At 41.7% G+C, this 23624-nt stretch overlaps 1 protein-coding gene across 1 annotated transcript in view; it reads left to right on the plus strand.

Annotated features, from left to right (window-relative positions):
- Window positions 1-4004: 4004 nt before the first annotated feature.
- Window positions 4005-23624, plus strand: part of LOC106589803 (bone morphogenetic protein 5-like) — a 42642-nt gene continuing 23022 nt past the window's right edge. The window contains exons 1-2 of the mRNA XM_014180152.2: window positions 4005-5082; window positions 10317-10509. Coding sequence (XP_014035627.1) covers window positions 4587-5082; window positions 10317-10509 — 689 coding nt within the window. The 5' untranslated portion in view covers window positions 4005-4586. The remainder of the gene's footprint in view (window positions 5083-10316; window positions 10510-23624) is intronic.

Below are 23624 nucleotides of genomic sequence, written 5' to 3' on the forward strand. Positions count from 1 at the left end.
GAGCGACGGGAGTTACCAATGAAGTGCGAGGACATTCTAGACGTGTGTGCCCAGCTACATAACAGAGGAAGCATAGGTGGTTAGAATAACAATGATCCATTGTGCTGTGATTCGCATCCCCACACACTTTACATTGCAAAGACGGGTTCTCCCTTCTCCGGGCCCTTCTTTGGAAAGGATTATCATAGCCGCCTACAGGTTGCTGTAGCCTCTGCTCCAAGACCCGTTCAAGCATGCCCATCACACGATCCAATGCCTCGGATGAGCCATTTGTGGGCTGCTGCAAGGGGTCCGGGCAGTTTGCAACAGCCGACACTGGCCTACTTACTTCCTGCGTCAGTGTGGTGACCAGTGGGGCCAGCCGCAAGGGACGTGGAGCCCTGCACTTCCTCTGGTACTCCTCCAGCCTGCCATGAACCTCCGCCGCTGTCCACTCATGCAATGGTTTGCACATGAATATCAATGACAGCTCTGGGTTCGGACAGTGCTTGATGAACATGACAGTCAGAACACGTGATGGATTGTCTAGCTCCTTGTTCTGCCTCTTCAAACAGTACTCTGCCACCTCTATGGCCCTGTTCAGTCTGATCCAGTAATCAAATGGAGTCTCCCCTTCCATTGGCAACGTAGAATAAACATCAGCTAGGGGCATGTCAGAGTTGATTGTGTCGCTAAAGTGATGCTTCAGAATGTCAAAAACCGGTCTAGGGCCCTGGCTTGAGTCAACTGGGTTACTGCGTAGGCTTACTCTTACCACGTCACGTGCCCACCCTGACAGCTTACCCAAAACTTAATCTGACCTCTCCTGCCCACCATAGCCCTTCTTCTGCATGTACACTAACATTGTCTCCTCCCACTCATGCATTCCTCTGAACCATCCCCCCTGAAATACACTGGTTCCCTGACATAATTTTTCACCACTACATTTGGACTAGAGCTGGCCCCAGCCTTGGTACCACCAACATAATCAACTTTCTGTCCCACCTCATCTCCCATAGCCTTTGATTCCAAACAAGAGGCAATATTTTCACCTATGGAGTAACCTATCTGTTTAACAATGCCGCCAGGAAATCCATAGACACATCCTCCTTCCTAGGACTAGGTGAAACTGGTTTGAATGCACTGAGTTGAGGTAGCTCTAAATCATGTGGAAAGCGCACACTTGCCTGTGCAGTTGGCCTGGCCAGAGGTGTGGAAGTAACTGGAGAAATAGCTGCTCCCCTACCCACTGGTGGTGAAGGGTTAAACATGAGAACTCCCATACCTCTCCCAAAACCTTCCATTTTTAAAATAACAAAAAAAAAAATTTTTAAATGTAAATATTCAGTAAAAAAAAATATCACAATCAATATGAACACTTCTATAAAACCAGCTTGAACATAATGCACTCAAAATAAAAGTTCAGAAGTAGTTGTCTAACAAGACCAAGAATCAACACAGAAAAGTAACAAGAAACGCCTTCATAAATAGTTGTCTCCACCGTGTGGTAGAAAATGGCGTCGCCCTCACGTTAATTGGCTTCGGAAGGTTACTAGCTTAACAGCACAATTACATCACTAAATAATCATACCATCACCACATATAAGTAATAAACAGTATATTATATTTCCCCCACTCACTCATGCTACCAGGAGCTCCCTGAGAATTCCACTTGTGCAGAAATCGAAACCTAGGCCTCTGCCGTGCATCAGCAACCGCAGTACTTCTTGAAGCCGGGTCTCGAAGAGTCACGGCACCAGTGTAACATATGTATATCGTACTCTCCTTGCATTGTGTTTTCTACAAATAAATCACATCAGCCAGTGGTCCCAGTTGAGCATCATTTATTTCTGTTGTTAAATGGGAAACAGCACGTTAGTTGTACAGGGCTTAACGATATTGATGGCTGGCGATGGCAAAATCCCTTGCATCACATTTTCATACTGGGCGAACAAAATACAAAAATACAATACAAAATATAACGTGTAAATACCTGTTGTTAAATGGGAAACAGCACGGTAGTTGTGCAGGGCTTAATGATACTGATGGCTGTCGATGGAAAAATCTGCAGCATGAAGACAACTGTGTTAGCAGTGGGCTTATGTGACCATTACATCGGTGTATGCTAGCTAACACACTTATTTACAGCAATCACATGCCAAAGCACATCCCAGAAAGCCCCTCAATCCCTAACAGGTACCATATACCCACACATGTATAAATCAGTAACGTATAGCAAATTTGTACACATTGTAAAATCTAAAACAGTATCCAGAACATGGATACTTACATTACATTTTCATACTGGGAAGACCTGACGTTCGCGATCTCCCCCATCTGCAAGCGGGGCCAATCACAACACACCTTATTGTCATCAGAGTTGAACCAACCAATAAGAATGCTTGAACATTAAATACACATTTCTTTAGCGGCAAGTGGAAACATAACCAACCCTGTTACACTTACATGTAACTATTGCTATCGATCCCTTCAAAACGTAACATTTTAGTAGTGTATACATAGGTCTGAACATAATTGTAAAAGTAATTGTGTTGCCTTTGAAGTAAATGAATGATAGGATATTTATATCATGATATACCCAATCAATATACTATTGCAAACCTGGCAAAAGAGCTTAGCACCCATATCAATAGCACATACGTTCCTGTATACATAGGCTTACACATGCCTGGGGCTTGTGTGGTTTAGTTGACAGAGCGTAGTTGTTGCAATGCCAGGGTTGTATGTTTGATTCCCACGGGGCACCAGTACGTATGAAAATGTATGCACTAACTATAAGTTTCTCTTGATAAAATTCGAAAATCCCCTTTGAACTCCATTATTTAACCATGTCCAATGATGATGACCATACAGCCCCATGTGTTGATGAGGATAACTCGCACACATGTCACACCTCACCAGCCTACAGTCTTCTCATTAAGAAAAAAATGATTTGCAACTTTGTGGAGCTAAAAGGAAATAGTAATGAACAAAAAAATAAACGCAACATGCGACAATTTCAGTTCATAGATTAAAAAAAGTAAATTGAAATAAATTCATTAGGCCCCACTCTATTTATTTCACATGACCGGGCAGGGGCCTGGCTTCCCCCACTGGGGAGACAAGCCCAGCCAATCAGAATAGGTTTTCCCCCAAAAAAGGTCTTTATTACTGACAGAAATACTCCTCAGTTTCATCAGCTGTCCAGGTGGCTGGTCTCAGACGATCCTGCAGGTGAAGAAGCCAGATGTGGAGGTCCTGGGCTGACGTGGTTACACATGGTCTGTGGTTGTGAGGCCGGTTGGACATACTGCCAAATTCTCTATGGCAGAGAAATTAACATTAAATTCACTAGCAACAGCTCTGGTGGAAATTCCTTCAGTCAGCCTGCCAATTGCATGCTCCATCAAAACTTGAGATATCTGTGGCATTGTGTTACGTGACAAAACTGCACATTTTAGAGTGGCCTTTTCTATTCCCCAGCACAAGGTGCACCTGTGTAATGATCATGCTGTTTAATCAGCTTCTTGATATGCCACACCTGTCAGGTGGATGGATTATCTTGGCAAATGAGATATGCTCACTAACAAGGATGTAAACAAATTTGGCCACAAAATTTGAGAGAAAAAAGCTTTGTGTGTCTAGAAAATTTCTGGGATCTTTTATTTCAGCTCACAAAACATGGGACCAACACTTTACATGTTACATTCATATTTTTGTTCAATATAGATGGGCCTGTTCAAAAAGACCATCGACATAATATTGTAGGTGGTCAAAAATGTAATTAATTGATATATTTCTAGATTCAAGGAATGTACAGATTTGATTTTGGAACCAAAAATTACTCATTTGTCCAAATGTCCTCTCCTTAAACGCACGGATATGGCCAACCCTGTAGGGGGTAATTAAATGGCAGTGTCGTTATTCTTTGACTTGTTAAGACAGGTTTCAGATTTCAAGTGTCTCCCCTTACACATGAGTTGCCACATTCATCTTCATGTCGGTTAAGTTTTATTGTGGCCGCTAGAGGTGGATGCAAAAACTTGTTCCTGGATGGGATGGACTCATTGGATAGACAACAAGCTTCAACACATTTTCCCAAAAACTTTACGCGCGGTGGCAACCAGCGGCAACGGGTGCTATTACTCTATATAGTCTACTGATTTCCACTCAAAGGGGCTTTTATGTTCCTATTCAATGAAAGCGTTGGGCTTTTTCGACTTTTATGGGCGTACCTGCATGTTATTGTGTAGGTGCGAGGGAAAGTCACAATTCCACATGTGATGCGCCTATTTTGAAACATGTGACAGTGGGACATTGGATTTAAGCGGAGCACTGGAAAGAACTTCAACAAAAACGTGTTGATTTTTGCCGAAGAGAAGAGACAGCTCCACAGCATACGTTGATGTGAGACTTATAAGAACATCATTGCAGCCATACGTTCTCCTTAAAAGTGTTGTGACATAATAACCTTTATGTTATGCTGGATGTAAAAAAAAAAAACATTCAGAAATTGTGATACTTGCATTGAAATGGAGATCATCTTTATACATTAGTAACAACTGTATACTTGTGTAACATCATCATCAAAAACATAATTGTGCAAGATGAGAGCTTTCATTTCTTTGAACCGGGCAACGTTTGGACTTTTCTGGAGCTGCTTGAGTTTTCTATACTGCGCTCATTGTGGTTTAGGCGACAACCATGTGCATTCTAGTTTTATTTACAGGAGATTGCGTAACCATGAACGGAGAGAGATTCAGAGAGAGATTCTCTCTATTTTGGGTTTACCACATCGTCCAAGGCCCTTTTCTCCAGGAAAACAAGCATCTTCAGCACCCCTGTTCATGCTTGACCTGTACAATGCCATGACTACTGAGGAAGAAGAAGGGTTGAGAACACAAGAGGTTACAGGGAAAGGATTCAGCGGGAAGGCTCATGGAAACTCGCGTAAAGGGTACCACGGCTCTCCGCAGGGACACTCTCGTGTTTCGCAACCTTACCGCGCGGCTCCTCTGACGAGCCAAAGCCCTCCACTCACTACATCTTACGACACCAACTTTCTAAACGATGCTGATATGGTTATGAGCTTTGTCAACTTAGGTAAGCGAATTGAATTGACAAAGGTTTCAAGCTTGCTGATTTGTGCCGTGCGCTCCAACACCCAAAAATGGCAAATATTGCGGTAACTGATTAACCACATTATTTTTTAAGCCTTAGAACAATGTCACATGGCCTTCTCACTAATAACCTTTTAATATTTAGATTTGTTTATATATAATAGGCTTATTCTTTTTCTTATATTGTCCATATGTCCTTCAATGCTGGAAACATACTCTTTAAACCATGTTTTTATTTTACATTTTAAAAAAAATACCACATAGACTCATACAAATTCTAACTTAACAACATTGATGAAATTAACATGAATCTGTGTTTATTTTTCTTGAATTTGATTGAATTCATTAGACGAAAATGATAACCCTAAACATGTTAAACAAATGTTCCTCCCACAGTAGCATATCCATGGCTATTCATTTTGTTGCAGAACATGATGATATTCAATTAGATTTCCAATGAATAGAAGTTATAGGCTATTCCTGTAGTAGCAGGCACTCATTTCCCCTTTGTCACCTATAGCAGGAGAAGTGTTCCCAAGTTCTCTTCAAGGTCACTGTGCTGTTTGTCATAGTGCTGTACTTTTCATGATACTGTTGTTGATGTTTCAAGTCCATTTCGATTTCAATATCAGTTTCTATTTCACACTTTGAGATGCCTGATATTAATGTCAGACCATATTTACGAGGTGATACTGATGGTGGTAACAGTGGTAAAAGCACGAACAACCCATTTTTTAAAGACCTTATCCATGCTCTTTGAATAAGGTTTGATCAAACAAGCTGTTTGTATGGACATTCTTTAAATTCTCATCTCTATGGAGATCTTGAAATATTCAACTGCAATTTCATACTAAGTCTTGCTTCCCCTAAAATTCATGACTTTTCTCTTAAACCTTCATATTTGAATAACCTAGGACAATGGTTATTTGACAAGGGGACATCAAAAGCATTCAGCACATGTTAGATATCCAGCACATACATTTTGAATGAATAGATGTTTATCAAAGTACTTCATAAGGCCCACATTGGAGTACTTATATTTTTTGAAATTGTCAAAACGCATTGTAGCCTAAGGAAAGGCGTTCTGGTAAATATGATTAACACTGTTTCTTCAGTAGCGCTGACCTTTATACCCGTAGTTCATACAAACTTATCAGATGACTGTCTGGCCTTGGTTAAATTGGCCTTAATTACGTCCTGTTGTTAAAGAAAGGAAAGCGATCGAATGAGGGCTGCACATTTTCGCCACTTATTCATCGTGGCAGTGGATTTGGGAAGTAAGATGTGAAAGCAGTAGCATTGTTAATTCGTCTTTGTCATTTTTCATTAAACATTACATCCCAAAGGAGAGTGAAATGTAATGTATATCGCATTTAAGGAATAGTACAACAGCGGCAAAAATAAAATAAAAAATAAAAAAAATACAATAAAGCTTTAGATCCGTTGTTAAGCAGCTAGTGAAATGTTATACTTGTTCACATGTGCCACTATAATAAAACACAAACTACACTTACAGATGTAGGATCTTAATTAAATCACAATTTTTTTGCTGAGAATTTTCCTGCACTGCAGGAAATACAGAGAAGCTTTGTGATTTACAGAAATTCACTGAAAACCCACACTAACACAGGTTATATTAACTGTACTGCACTTTTCATGTATCCTACTTTTGGCCAGATAATAGCCTAACCACTGATTAAGCAACATTATGGACTAAACAGTTCAAATCCTGTTGCTGCAGGATTGTTTTTGCTGTGACAATATAGGTCAAATTAAGATCCTACAACTATACAGACACATCTACCAACAACTACAGTTACAGAGAACACATTTAACAACACAGAGGCTTATACGAGACATAGCTCTTATAAGTGCTGTATAGCGAAAGCATGTAAAAGGTATTTGTGTGAACGCTGTTGATGTAAAATCCCTCACCTTGGCCAGTCCCATCTGTTTGCACTTAGAGCTGTATGGCATGTTCACTGTCAGCCTTTAATGCTCTGTGCTCTCATTCATGGGCCAGTCAGTGGTAAAGTGTTCAATGAGACTATTTACGCAAGTATTACTACTACAGCTATAATGGATTTAACTACACTAATGCTACTACTAACGCCTATTATAATACTACTACTATGAAAGATTATTAGGCCATTTACGTGAGGTTTTCACAAAATTGCATATTCACTCTTGTCAACGTTCATTTTATTTTACTAGGCAAGTCATTAAGAACAAATTCTTATGTACAATGACAGCCTACCCTGGGCCAATTGTGCGCTGCCCTATGGAACTCCCAATCACAGGCAGATGTGACATAGCCTGGATTCGAACCAGGGACTGCAGTGACGCCTAATGCACTGAGATGCAGTGCCTTAGACCACTGCGCCACTTGGGAGACATTATGAAGAGCAATTGTACAAAATATGTATAATTTGCCTAGTTCCTCTTCCAAATTGTCATCAAAGTTTATTCACTGAAACTGCTACATGTCAAGAGGCCTAAGTGGCCGACCCTATTTAGTGAGTCAAACCACCCTCTGAATTAATCTGCAGCTATCTGACGCTTGAAATACTATATACTCAACCTCACTTCTGCTTCCGATTACTGACAAAAGCTAATCATGGAGCAAGTCCAATCTGTAACAGGACGGCCTGACCCCTGGCCTGTTTGTGTTAAGTAACCACAGACTTTCACTGTAGATAAACTAACAGTGAAATGGACTCATTGGCTGTATGATTTCGCTTGCTGTGCCAGAACACTAACACACCTCAACATCAATGCTTTTCTGCTGCTATTTAGCAAGTGTTGGATGGTTAGCTGTCACTTTGTGTCTTCTTGACTGCATTATGGCATGCCTTTGATTGCAGACAGGGTTCAAAATGAGGTCTGCTCTTCTTTGTTTGTCAAGTGTAACTCTCAGTCATATACTATAGTACAAATGTACAATCTTAATATTATCAATCTTTTGTTGCTGATAATTTTCCTGTACCGCAGGAAATGCAGATGAGCTTCATGATTTACATAAATTCGCTATTGCACTTTTCATGTAGCTTACATTTGGCCAGCTAATAGCCTAACCACTGATGAAGCAACATTATGGACTAAATGTTCAAATCATGTTGCTGCAGGATTATTTTGCTGTGACTATCAGTGGAGGCTCCTCAGAGGAGGAAGGGGAGGACCATCCTACTCAGTTTTGCAATGAAGGTCTACAGTAGCCTTAACAGAACCCTCTACTGTAACCGGAGGACAGCTATTCTTCTTCTTCCTCTGGGTACATTGACTTCAATATAAAACATAGGAGGCTCATGGTTCTTACCCGCTTTCATAGACTTACACAGTAATTATGATGACTTCATAATTACCTACCAGTGCTCTTGCAGTATGAACTGACATGTTGGCCATCCAATCAAAGAATCAGATCATTTGTCTAGTAGCCTACTGAAAGCATAAGCTACAGCTAGCTAGCACTACAGTGCATACAATGTGGTGAGTAGTTAACTCAAAGAGAGAGAAAGACAATAGTTGAACAGTTTTGAACAAATTAATTTCTTCAAAAAATTAAAGAGAAGCAGCAGAGAGAGAGAGAGAGAGAGAGAGAGAGAGATTTCATGGTATTGTTTTTGTTATTATTTTACCTTTCACTTACTTAGGTAATGCAGCGAATTTAGCCTGCTCAACAACCTGACTCCAACATTGAGGAATGCTAGATAGCTATTTACTGTATGTTAGCTAGCTGGCTAAAGTGTAAATCATAGTCCACATATGCTGAGACGTGATAGTCCGGCGTCCCATTGTGACATAGCTACGCGGCTCCGATATGCGTCCTCTATTCATTTCAACGTATTGACAGTTGGAGAAATAGCCTGAGCTGAGAATGAGAAAAGTATGAAAGCCAAAGGTCCAATATTCTATAACACTGCTGTGAGGCTATGAAACACTGCAACTCTTCCAAGTCAAGGTAAACTTTCAGTTTTATAAATGTATTGCCACCAGGGCCCACTGGTGTAACTGCTAAACTGCTTACTGCGTGATTATATAAATGGATTAGATTGTGGGTTTACTAACACGTTAGTTCTAGTTTGTTGACTATAATGTTAATATGGTGACAACGATGTAAGCTGTGTAGCGATTAGCGGTTATGGTATGAAGGTTTGGCATGGAGAGTTTTTTGCCCTTGGTCACAGCTATTGTGTTGTGCACTGAAGTCCACAAGCAAATAGAGAAGGTGAGAGGAGGAGAAACATTTTGAAACTATTTGGACTAATGATTACACCCCAGATCAGCTAGATGCATGCAAGAGTGTGCAAGGCAGTATTGAATGTGTCACTGTCTGTCATCTTGATTACTCCAATTTGTCTCTCGACCTGTTATAAACTTTAATTTGCATGCTAAGTTGTAACAACCTCATGATGGGTATAGGGAAAATTAGAGTATCATCCAATATGTTGTAATAGAAATAAGGCCATGTTCATAAAAAAAGAATTGCCCTCCCTAATCTTAAAAGGCACGACCGCCAGTGGTGACAATATTAGTTAAATGAAGATGCTACACCTGCATTTATAATTTTTGTAAATTGGTAATGTGCACATTTTATATTGTCCTCCTATGAAAATACGTTTAAACAAATATATTAGACAAAGATAACTTAATATGGGTTTCTTGTATCAAACATAGCCAATATGTTATATAGGAACTACAGGAGATCAATATTAGGTTGGTAAATGAGGTCAAAGCAGTCACTCAATCATGTAAAAAAAAAAGTCTGTCTGATCTCTTTTTCTCACGCAGAGGGGCAGACGAAAGTAACTTTCAATTATTGAAATCACCCTGTTTTTCATAACTGACAGCCCATTCATCATCGGCAGAGAATGTTGTGCGGCACACAGTGGAGGGCCTGTCTGGAAACTTCTACTTGTACTCAGTTGACTGATTGAATGGACTGGAGAGTGCTTTTGTTGGGAGTCAAAATGTTTGGATTGGCTTTTGGAATGTGAATAGTTTTGATAAATTCCTTTTTTTCAGTTAGGTAGGTTACTGCTGTCACACCACATTCTGTCGCTTTGCAACACATTTTGGATCTATTGTGTATCAGGGAGGAAGATATCGGTAATAATAATCATTGATCTGCATAAGGTTTATACATTGCCTCTCAGCATGTTATGTAGTTATGCGAGTCCTCTATTTAGTCCTCATGGACCATACTGTCTTCTTTTTCAGTGGAGAAAGACCAAGATTTTTCCCATCAGCGAAGACACTACAAGGAGTTCCGTTTTGACTTGACTCAGATCCCGGAGGGGGAGGCTGTGACTGCTGCTGAGTTTCGGATCTACAAAGATGGCAGTCCTCCCCGCTATGAGAACATTACCCTGAAGGTCACCATCCACCAGGTCATCAAGGAATATCAAAACAAGTAAGCTCCAGCTGCTCTTCATTTTAACACCCCAAATCATCCCAATTAAATATGAGGTATATCATTACCTTTTCAATTCCTGTGAAATGGTATATAAATTCAGTTATGGACATTTAAAAACCCAGAAACAGAAACAGATTATATTGACTGCTACCTATGGAATAGGGTGACCTGTATATTTATGATTCTAAAATATTATTTTTCTAAAACAGTACTATACACTGTAGAGTATCCTTGACATCCAGTTTTATACCTCTTTAGATGGTCACTGTACATTTTGTCTTAATCAAACTATGTTATGAATTGAATTGGCTATTGCATGTAATTGATCATTCTATGGCTTAGAGTGGTGGATTCCTCAATCAAACGCCTATAAGAAAGGAAGTGAAAGCACATCTTATTCTGTTTAACTGAGAGGAAACAGCCATCTCAAATGTCCCCTATTATTGTTTATAGGCATCCTGAATCACTGTACATAAAAGATGCAGCCATGTGAGTTTACAAGCCAGTTTGCCTTGTTCTGCCTTGGCCTTTTTTGCCAGTTGGAGAGCCATGATGGTTGCTGATTTGGGTTTTATATTGGATATTTTGAGAATGGAAGAACTGTCTTTATCATATGTCAGATGTAATATCTCAGTGACATGGCTGTAAATGTATTTTCAAATGAATTCATTGATAAATCCAATCAATAATTCAATCAACCAATAAATCAACCAACCAATCGTCTAATCTACCAATGAAGCAATCTTCCAATCTATCAATCAACCAATCATCCAATCTCTCAATCAACAAAACTTCCAAACAGATCAATCAATATTTCAGTCTTCCAATCTACCAATCAACCAATCAATCAACCCACCAATCTTCCAATCCACCAAACAACCAATCAAACAATCTTCCAATCTACTAATCTACCAATCAACCAGTCAATCAATCAACCAATCTTCCAATCTTCCAATCGACCAATCACCCAATGTACCAATCACCCAATCTTCCAATCACCATGGTCTTAGAGTGAACCTAACATTTTATGAAATTGAACACAGCTTAAATTAGCTTTGAATTAGCTTTGAATCTGATACTGGTGCCAAAGGGGATGGCTGCCGTTTTACGGGGTCCTAACCAATTGTGCTATTTTGTGTGTTTTTACACATTGTTTGTAACTTTTTTGTACATAATGTTGATGCTACCGTCTCTTATGACCGAAAAGAGCTTCTGGAGTTGAGAAGAGCGATTACTCACCTTGAACTGGACGAAGATTCTTTCTTTAATGAATCCGACGCGAAGGATATAATGTTGCTCCCGGACAAATCCCAAATCCCCGTCATTCTTATGAAGAAAAAACGGAAATACAGGGGGCGCAGATTAGGGTGCCTTGTGAGAATTCGTCAGCGAGTGGGTAAGCCCCCTCTACCATCTGTTCTATTAGCCAACGTGCAATCACTGGAGAATAAACTGGATGAGCTCCGTTCGAGACTATCCTACCAACGGACATTAAAAACTGTAATATCTTAGGTTTCACCGAGTCGTGGCTGAACGACGACACAGATAAAATACAGTTGGCTGGGTTTTCCATGCATCGGCAGGACAGAACAGCTACGTCCGGTAAAATGAGGGGTGGGGGTGTGTGTCTACTTGTCAATAACAGCTAGTGTGCAATGTCTAATATTAAGATAGTCTCGAGGTATTGCTCGCCTGAGGTAGAGTACCTCATGATGAGCTGTAGACAACACTATCTACCAAGAGAGTTTTCATCTATATTTTGCATAGCCGTCTATTTACCACCACAAACCAACGCTGGCACAAAGACTGCACTCAACAAGCTGTATAAGGCCATAAGAAAACAAGAAAATGCTCATCCAAAAGTGGCGCTCCCAGTGTTCGGGGACTTTAATATAGACAAACTCAAATCTGTTGTACCTCATTTCTACCAGCATGTCATATGCAACCAGAGGGAAACAAACTCTAGACCACCTTTACTGCACACACAGAGACACGTACAAAGCTCTCCCTCAACCTCCATTTGGCAAATTTGACCATAATTATACAAGTACCAGTGACTCGATCAATACGGAATTGGTCAGATGACGCAGATGCTATGCAACAGGACTGTTTCGCTGCACAGACTGGAATATGTTCTGGAATTCATCCAATGGCATTGAGGAGTATACCACCTCAGTAATCAGCTTCATCAATAAGTGTATTGACGACATCATCCCCACAGTGACATAATGTTCATATCCCAACCAGAAGCCATGGATAACCGGCAACATCAGCACCGAGCTAAAGGCTAGAGCTGCCGCTTTGAAGGAGTGGGAGACTAATCTTATAAGAAATCCCGCTATGCCCTCAGATGAACCATCAAACAGGCAAAGTGTCAATACAGGACTAAGATGGAATCCTAGTACACCGGCTCTGAAGCTCATCGGATGTGGCAGGGCTTGCAAACTATTACGGACTACAAAGGGAAACACAGCCTCGAGCTGCCCAGTGACGGTCTAAATGCCTTTTATGGTCTCTTCGAGGCAAGCAACACTGAAGCATGTATGAGAGCACCAGCTATTCCAGACACTGAGTGATCATACTCTCCATAGCCGATGTGACGAAGACCTTTAAACAGGTCAACATTCACAAGACCGCGGGGCCAGACGGATTACCAGGACGTGTACTCAGAGCATACGGTGACCAACTCGCAAGTGTCTTCACTGACATTTTCAACTTCTCCCTGACCGAATCTGTAATACCTACATGTTTCAAGCAGACCACCATTGTCCCTGTGCCCAAGGAAGCGAAGGTAACCTGCCTAAATGACTACCGCCCTGTAGCACTCAGGTCGGTAGCTATGAAGTGCTTTGAAAGGCTAGTCATGGCTCACATCAACACCATCGTCCCGGAAACCCTAGACCCACTCCAAATCGCATACCGACCCAACAGATCCACAGATGACAGAATCTCAATCGCACACAACACTGCCCTTTTCCACCTGGACAAAAGGAACACCTACAGTATGTGAGAATGCTGTTCATTGACTGCAGCTCAGCGTTCAACACCATCATGCCCACAAAGCTCATCACTAAGCTAAGAACCCTGGTACTAAACACCTCCCTCTACAATTGGATCCTGGACTTCCTGATGAGTCGTCCCCAGGTGGTAAGGGTAGGCAAGAACACATCTGCCATGCTGACCCTCAACATGGGGACCCCTCAGGGGTGCATGCTTAGTCCCCTCCTGTACTAGCTGTTCACTCACGACTGCACGGCCAAGCACGACTCCAACACCATCATTAAGTTTGCTGACGACACAACAGTGGTAGGTAGACCTGATCACCGACAACGATAAGACAGCCTATAGGGAGGAGGTCAGAGACCTGGCAGTATGGTGCCATGACAACAAACTGTCCCTCAACGGGAGCAAGACAAAGGAGATAATCATGGACTGCAGGAAAAGGAGGGCCGAACACACCCCCATTCACATCGACGGGGGTGTAGTGGAGTGGGTCGAGAGTCTCAAGTTCCTTGGTGTCCACATCACCAACAAACTATCATGGTCCAAACACACCAAGAAAGTTGTGAAGAGGGCACGACAATGCCTTTTCCCCCTCAGGAGACTGAAATGATTTGGCATGGGTCCCCAGATCTTCAAAACGTTCTACAGCTGCACCATCGAGAGCATCCTAACTGGTTGCATCAGGAACCAGGTCCAAAAGGCTCCAGCTTCTACCCCCAAGTCATAAGACTGCTGAACAATTAATCAAATGGCCACCCAGACTATTGCATTGACCCCCCCCCCTTTGTTTTTACACAGCTGCAACTGCTTATTATCTATGCATAGTCACTTTACCCCTACCTATATGTACAAATTACTTCAAATAACCTGTACCCCCACGCATTGACTCGATACCGGTACCCCCTGTATATAGCCTCATTGTTGTTATTTCATTGTGTTTATTTTAACATTTTTTACTTTAGTTTATTTAGTAAATATTTTCTCAACTCTATTTTCTTAAAATGGCATTGTTGGTTAAGGGCTTGCAAGTAAGCATTTCACAGTAAGGTTCACACCTGTTGTATTCGACGCATGTGAAAAACAACATTTGATTTGATTTGGATGAATTTGAAAGTTTGGAATTTTTGGCGTGGATGTCTTTAGATCATTATCTAAAGCTGAGCATCCACCTTTGGGGACATGCTTGTGTCAGCGTACTCCAAGGGAGGCTTTTAAATGGCCCTTTAAAACCTGCACGGTTCTGTGAAACACTTGTGTCAGGCAATCAGGCATAAAATAAAGGACATCCTGTTTACACTAGCACATCGCTGAAGTTTAGAGGGTATTTTTTCTTGATTAATCAGCTTGTTCCGAGTAGCTTCAAGAAGGCAATTTGTCTCCTTTGAAATATCAAATCATGACCAGCTGCTTTTCAATTTGACTCCGTAAATCATCCATCCTATAAAAATGTTTTTATTTGAAGTATATTATTACCTTGTAAATTCTTGTGAAATGGAATATACATTCAGTCATGGGCATTTAAAAGTCCCTCCACAGAAACAGATTATATTGAATGCTACCTTTGGAATAAGCTGAACTGTATATTTATGATTCATAAATTCCACAATATTTTTTTTCTAAAACAGTACTATACACTGTAGAGTATACTTGACATCCAGTTTTATACCTCTTTAGATGGTCACTGTACATTTTGTCTTAATCAAACTATGTTATGAATTGAATTGGCTATTGCATGTAATTGATCATTCTATGGCTTAGAGTGGTGGATTCCTCAATCAAACGCCTATAAGAAAGGAAGTGAAAGCACATCTTATTCTGTTTAACTGAGAGGAAACAGCCATCTCAAATGTCCCCTATTATTGTTTATAGGCATCCTGAATCACTGTACATAAAAGGTGCAGCCATGTGAGTTTACAAACCAGTTTGCCTTGTTCTGCCTTGGCCTTTTTGCCAGTTAGAGAGCCAAGATGGTTGCTGATTTGGGTTTTATATTGGATATTTTGAGAATGGAAAAAATGTCTTTATCATATGTGAGATGTAATATCTCAGTGATATGGATGTACATGTATTTTCAAATGAATGGATGAATGAATAAATGCATTAATGAATTAACTAATTAATTAATCAATAAATCCAATCAATCACATTTTTTACTTTTTCTTAACCTTTATTTTAACAGGGTGTCATATTGAGACCAAGTCTCTTTTTCCAAATGAGCCCTGCACAATACAAACACACACATCAATACAAAACACAATACAAATACTAAATTACAAGACATAATCATAAAAAACAAACACAATCTTCCATTAGAGCATCCCCCACTAATGCTGTACATTCCCTAAAGGACACGAGGCATTCAAGCCTGAGCTTGCCTTGCAACATATTCCACATCTGTAGAGCATAACATCTATGAGCGGCTCTCCCTAAAAGGCAATGCATGGTCAATCTGACGTCTGCAATGGCTTTACAGTGTTTACTGTGATGCGGCTTCCGCAGAAGTCAGAGCATTCATACGTATTGTGCTTTATGAAGCAGAGTTGTTGTGAAGGAAGTTGTTAAGTAAGTGAGTTTGTGTTGATACAGGACCTCCCGCCCCTACCATTCGTCAACCAATCATGTCAATGCCGGAGCTATACGGAGCTATACAGAGCCCTCCACATTGTTGCAAAATTTGGGAGGCGCACGGCAATGCGGTACGGAGCTCAATGGCCTCTGCATGCCTCCAGCGGCTCCACAATTGTGTCACACCCTCCATATGGAACCTCCGACCGCATTTGGAGATCAAGCATAAATTGGCCTTAAATCGGAAGCCACCCTTGGAACCTCTAGCACTATCCAATCTTGCGCTCTTAAATCAGTCAATCAATCAACTCCAAGGGAGGCTTTCAAATGTCCCTTTTAAACCTGCACGATACTGTGAAACACTTGTGTCAGGCAATCAGACAGAAAATAAAGGACATGTTTACACTAGCCCATCTCTAAAGTTTAGAGGGTATTTTCCTTGATTAATCAGCTTGTTTTGAGTATCTTCAAACATTTTATTTGTCTCCTTTGAAATATCAAATCATGGCCTGATACACACATTTAGGCAATAGATGTATATTGCAGAGCATATTAAGTGGCACAAAGTAATAAGAAATGCCATGACATGAAGCTTGTCACAAATATATTATCATTAGGAGCTTGACTATACTTTTGTTTTATCTTAACTTTGATTCCAAATGGGGGACACAATCTAGAAGTCTCTGGGAGGATCTAGATTAAGGTTATTTTCTTTTATTAACTAGAAACATCCATATTATACGTCTTCCATGGAAAGAGAGTTTTAGCTGTGGTAAATGCAATCAGTAGCCTACACAGCGTGGTGTGTCATGAAACAATCCAATGAAGATGAAACAAACAACAAAGGAGGCAATAAGACTGGGTTGACAGAGGCAGCCCAATTCTGATCTTTTACCCAATAATGGGCAAAATATCTGATTGTTAAAATGACCAATTATTGGCAAAAGATCTGATTGTACTGCTTGTGTAAACGCAGCTTAATGGACATGGTTACACACACATTCTGGCCCAATCAGGTTTTTCTTGTCATGAACTAAGACCAAACATACATTTTGACTTTATTTGTATTTGGACATGAAATATATGTTTCAATAAGTTACTGAAACTTTAGAACAAACATACATTTCCATTTGCATGTTATGTAAATATGTCAATGTTATGTATGAATTCTACAGGTGACCTTTGCCAGGTCTAAAAGTGTTCTATATTGCTCTCCTTTCAGCTGACTGACTAGATACAGTTTGTGAACCTCATCCTTGTATCTCCAACCCTGTTCTGTCTCATGCTCAACACACCAGGGGCTCACAAATATAGTTATTGGATAAAGCTTTTCCATTAGCAAGTTCACCACTTGTGAAGCCTCAGAAATCCATCAGTTATCAGTCCTCCTGCTCTATGTGTTAACTGTCAGGCGACTTGTTGCATTCCCGTTCAGTTGAAGCCATATTGGCTCAATAGGGGATGCCTAGGGGGTTCCCATGGTAACCCTTATGCCTACCTGCTTCTCTTAAAAATGTTCTGGAAGTGGGAAGCAGTGACATAGCTGAACACACAGGGGTCTACTTAAAGCAAGGCCCACATTCACTGGCCAAATATATGTGCGGATGATTGAAGGGGAGATATGGCCCTCTTGGGCTTTTCTGGAGGTCCTAGTCAATAAACTCTCCCATCTGAAGCCCCAGTCATCACGGTCACCTTTATAGCTCACCCAGGTCTGGAGCCATCACACACCACACATTTAGCTTCTCAGCTCCTAACTGTTATTTTTCTGCTGGATAAACTTATTCAGAGTTTCACAGTTCAGCACCTCCTTTCTCTGCTCCTCCCCCAAGAAGCACTCATAAAGATGGCGTTAAACTGCTCAACAGCTCAGACACATAGGACTTTAAATGTGTGGTAGAACAAAGGCACATTTGTTACTTTAATGGGTTTTTTCACTACTTGGAAATTATGGCCTTGAGTATGTGACTGGTTGACTAATATCCTGCTTGTCCATATTTTGTGCGGTTGTGAAAACAGATTGTCTCTAATCTGGCCAAAGAGTCATTAGGCATGAATCGAAATTTACGGAATGGTTACATGGAGGAAAATGGATAGGGTCATGCTTTTTCAATTTCAGTAGGTAGGTTACTTTCTAAATGTAATCGGTTACAGTTGCAAGTTACTTGTCCAATATTGTAACCAGTAACGTAACTTTTAGTCTTTTTTAAATATAGTCAGAGGAGGGATGGGTCTTTTTTAGGTCAGGAGAGGGTTTAGTCTTTTTTAGATCAAGTCAGAGGGTCATGTAATTTGTAATTGATTAAAAAACATTTTTTTACAATTAGTTGCTTATTAGGTTATATATTGATGTGTGCCCGATGCCACCCCTCATCTATGATTCTCTGCTGGGCGTGCAATATTAATTGTGCCTATAGGCTATTTACTGTGGTCTCAATCAGATTGTCCATCTAGGCTGTAGTCTACGAAGTGCACGCTCGGAGAATCACAGAGCAAAGTTACATTTCAAAAATAGCTGCTGTGACGGTGTAATTAAACTAGGCTGCATTACACACTGCAATGGATATTCCAACCCTGAGCCCCGGCCTGCTCTGCTCTTTCTGATTAAAAACGTGTTTACGTGCTGCCTAGCCAGTGGCTGTGCTGTGTAGGCTAATGGTGGCAGTTCAGAAGGAGAGTCAAAGGCTTCTTACGATTTTTGGGGGAGGATTAGACCTAGTCCAAAAAACACACTTATTGAGCATGGACTAGCCTATAGCCTATGTTCTGATCAGTTTAAGGAGAGTGTGAAGATTAGGAGGAACGGAGATGAACTTTGATAGCTTGCTACTAATATAGTTAATTTTATAAAAAACAGTATGTTTCCTGCCCATGATGTACACTACTGTTCAAAAGTTTGGGGTCACTTAGGAATGTCCTTGTTTTTTAAAGAAAAACACATTTCTTGTCCATTAAAATAACATCAAATTGATCAGAAATACAGTGTAGACATTGTTAATGTTGTAAGTGACTACTGTACGCTGTGTACTACTCCCTTCACAGAACAGCGCAAACTGGCTCTAACCAGAAAAGAAAGAGGAGTGGGAGGACCGGGTGCACAACTGAGCAAGAGGACAAGTACATTAGAGTGTCTAGTTTGAGAAGCAGATGCCTCACAAGTCCTCAATTGGCAGCTTCATTAAATAGTACCTGCAATACACCAGTCTCACTGTCAACAGTGAAGAGGCGACTCCGGGATGCTGTGTTCTTTTGCCCATCTTAATCTTTTATTTTTATTGGCCAGTCGGAGATATGGCTTTTTCTTTGCAGTTCTGCCTAGAAGGCCAGCATCCCGGAGTCGCCTCTTCACTTTTGACGTTGAGACTGATGTTTTTCGGGTAGTATTTAATGAAGCTACCAGTTGAGGACTTGTGAGGCGACTGATTCTCAGCTAGACACTATAATGTGTCTAATTCTCAGTTAGACACCTTCAAATTAATGGATTTGGCTATTTCAGCCACACCTGTTGCTGACAGGTGTATGAATTTTAGCACACCCATGCAATCTCCATAGACAAACATTGGCAGTAGAATGGTCTTACTGAAGAGCTCAGTGACTTTCAACGTGGCACCGCCGGCAGATGCCACCTTTCCAACAAGTCAGTTTGTCAAATTTCTGCCCTGCTAGAGCTGCCCCAGTCAACCGTAAGTGCTGTTATTTTGAAGTGGAAATGTCTAGGAGCAACAAGGGCTCAGCCGCAAAGTGGTAGGCCACACACTCACAGAATGGGGCCGCCGAATGCTGAAGCACGTAACTCTAGCACGTAACAATCGTCTGTCCTCGGTTGCAACAGTCACTACCAAGTTCCAAACTGCCTTTGGAACCAAAGTCAGCACAAGACCTGTTCATTGGAGCTTTATGAATTGGCATTCAATGCACACAAGCCTAAGATCACCATGCGCAATGTCAAGTGTGTAAGGGTTGACGCTGGTAGAGACGAGAAGCAGGTACAGGGAGTGCTGAGGCATGGACGCTGGACAAGCCGGCTGGGGCGTAGAAGCCCGACGAACCGGCAGAGGCATGGGAGCCAGCTAGCCGGCTGAGGCGTGGGAGCCTGATGATCCAGCTGAGGCGTGAAAGCCCGACGATCCCGCTGGGGCGTGGGAGCCCGACGAACCGGCTGAGGCGTGGGAGCCTGATGGGCCGGCTGAAGCATGACATGGGGTGGGCGCCTGCCGAGGCCACTGAGGCAAGAAGACCTCTCGAGCCAGCTAAGGCAAGGAAGCCCAACGAGCTAGCTGAGGCACCCTCGGTTCCCTCAGCGACGGCATCCGGACCCGATGTCACCAACCAAAACAAAAAACAAAACTCCCTGATGCTTCTTTAAGTGGTGTCAGCATTCTGTAAGGGTCGACGCTGGTAGAGACGAGAAGCAGGTACAGGGAGTGAACATTTAATAGCAACGGACATGGAACAGGACAGGACAGCGTCTAGACATTAAAACCTCTTACAGCTCCTTAAGGATAGGGGGCAGTATTGACAATTTCGGAAAAAATATGTGCCCATATTAAACTGCCTCCTACTCAAACTTATAGGCTAGGATATGCATATTATTAGTAGATTTGGATAGAAAACACTGAAGTTTCTAAAATCGTTTGAATGGTGTCTGTGAGTATAACAGAACTCATATGGCAAGCAAAAACCTGAGAGAAATCCTACCAGGAAATGGAAATCTGGATGCATGGGCTCTCTTCAAGTCGTTTCCTATTGAATACACAGTGACGGCTTCCACTAGATGTCGACAGTCTTTACAAAGTTGTTTGAAGCTTCTACGATGAACAGAGCCCGAATGACAAGGAGGGGAAGTTGTTGAGGCAGGGATGACATCACTTCTTAGATGTCATGAGGATGGATCCCTCCCGTTCCAAAACCTTTTTCAAGACACAGGAACCGTCTGGTTGAAATATTATTGAATCTTCACGTTCTGAAGGCCCTAAAGATTGATGTTTTACAACGTTTGACATGTTTGAACGAATGTAAATCCAACTTTTTTTTACTTTTCGTCGCGACATCGTCCCCGCGCTTTCTACACTTGGAGTAGCTTACTGGACGCACGAACAACAAGGAGTTATTTGGACATAAATTATGGACTTTATCGAACAAAACAACATTTGTTGTGGACCTGGGATCCCTGGAAGTGCCTTCTGATGAAGATGATCAAAGGTAAGGGAATATTTCTAATGCAATGTATGATTTTAGATGACTCCAAGATGGCGGCTATCTGTATAGCCTAGTGTATTTTTCTGAGCTCAGTACTCAGATTATTGCAAAGAGTGCTTTCCTCGTGAAGCTTTTTTGAAATCTTTCATAGCGTTTGCATAAAGGAGATGTTCATCTATAATTCTTTGAATGACAGTTTAATTTTGTATCAATGTTTATGACAAGTATTTTTGTAAATTGTGGCGCTGCTTCACCGGCAGTATTTGAGGGAAAATATTTTCTGAACGTCACACGCCGATGTAAAATGCTGTTTTTATATATAAATATGAACTTTATCGAACAAAAAATGCATGTATTGTGTAACATGATGTCCTAGGAGTGTCATCTGATGAAGATCGTCAAAGGTTAGTGCTGCATTTAGCTGTGTTTTGGGTATTTGTGATGCATGCTAGTTGCTAGGAAAATGGATGTGTGGTTGTTTTTGTCGATGTACTCTCCTAACATAATCTAATGTTTTGCTTTCGCTGTAAAGCCTTTTTGAAATCGGACAACGTGGTTCGATTCAGGAGAAGTGTATCTATAAAATGGTGTAAAATAGTCCTATGTTTGAGAAACAGAAATTATTAGATTTGGTTTTGAATATGGCGCTCTGATTTTTTCGCTGGCTGTTGATCCCGGTTACGGGATCCATGCGGCAACAGGTTTTAACACATAACGACATTAATGCTGACACAGGGAATAAACGGGGGAGCAGACAGAAATAGGAAAGGCAATCAACAGTGAGTCCAGGTGATGGTGATAGGTGTACGTAATGAAGGGCAGCCTGTCACCCTCGAGCGCCAGAGTGTGAGAGCAGGAGCAGGCGTGACAAAGTGTCGGCTTGAGTTTTGTAAAGCTTGCCAACATTGGACTGGAGCAGTGGAAACGTGTTTTCTGGAGTGATGAAACACGCTCCACCATCTGGCAGTCCAACGGACGAATCTGGGTTTGGTGGATGCCAGGAGAACGCTACCTGCCCCAATGCATAGTGCCAACTGTACAGTTTGGTGGAAGAGGAATAATGTTCTTGGGTTGTTTTTCATGGTTTGGGCTAGGCCCCTTAGTTCCAGCGAAGGGAAATCTTAATGCTACAGCATACGATGACATTCTAGATGATTCTGTGCTTCTAACTTTGTGGCAACAGTTTCGAAAACACTTTACTATTTCAGCATGACAATGCCCCCATACACAAAGCGAGGTCCATACAGAAATTGTTTGTCGAGATTGGTGGGGAAGAACTTGACTGGCCTGCACAGAGCCCGGACCTCAACCCCATCAAACACCTTCTGGAAGAATTGTAACGCGGACTGCGAGCCAGGCCTAATCACCCAACATCAATTCCCAACCTCACTAATGCTATTGTGGCTGACTGGAAGCAAATTCCTGCAGCAATGTTCCAACATATATAGTGAAAAGCCTTCCCAGAAGAGTGGAGGCTGTTATAGCTGCAAAGGGGGACGCAAATCCATATTAGATGTCTGACGAGCAGGTGTCCACATATATATATATACTGCTCAAAAAAATAAAGGGAACACTTAAACAACACAATGTAACTCCAAGTCAATCACACTTCTGTGAAATCAAACTGTCCACTTAGGAAGCAACACTGATTGACAATACATTTCACATGCTGTTGTGCAAATGGAATAGACAACAGGTGGAAATTATAGGCAATTAGCAAGACACCCCCAATAAAGGAGTGGTTCTGCAGGTGGTAACCACAGACCACTTCTCAGTTCCTATGCTTCCTGGCTGATGTTTTGGTCACTTTTGAATGCTGGCGGTGCTTTCACTCTAGTGGTAGCATGAGACGGAGTCTACAACCCACACAAGTGGCTCAGGTAGTGCAGCTCATCCAGGATGGCACATCAATGCAAGCTGTGGCAAGAAGGTTTGCTGTGTCTGTCAGCGTAGTGTCCAGAGCATGGAGGCGCTACCAGGAGACAGGCCAGTACATCAGGAGACGTGGAGGAGGCCGTAGGAGGGCAACAACCCAGCAGCAGGACCGCTACCTCCGCCTTTGTGCAAGGAGGAGCAGGAGGAGCACTGCCAGAGCCCTGCAAAATGACCTCCAGCAGGCCACAAATGTGCATGTGTCTGCTCAAATGGTCAGAAACAGACTCCTTGAGGGTGATATGAGGGCCCGACATCCACAGGTGGGGGTTGTGCTTACAGCCCAACACTGTGCAGGACGTTTGGCATTTGCCAGAGAACACCAAGATTGGCAAATTCGCCACTGGCACCCTGTGCTCTTCACAGATGAAAGCAGGTTCACACTGAGCACATGTGACAGACGTGACAGTCTG

Source organism: Salmo salar, chromosome ssa28 (genome assembly GCF_905237065.1).
Source record: "Salmo salar chromosome ssa28, Ssal_v3.1, whole genome shotgun sequence".
Taxonomy (NCBI): Eukaryota; Metazoa; Chordata; class Actinopteri; order Salmoniformes; family Salmonidae; genus Salmo; species Salmo salar.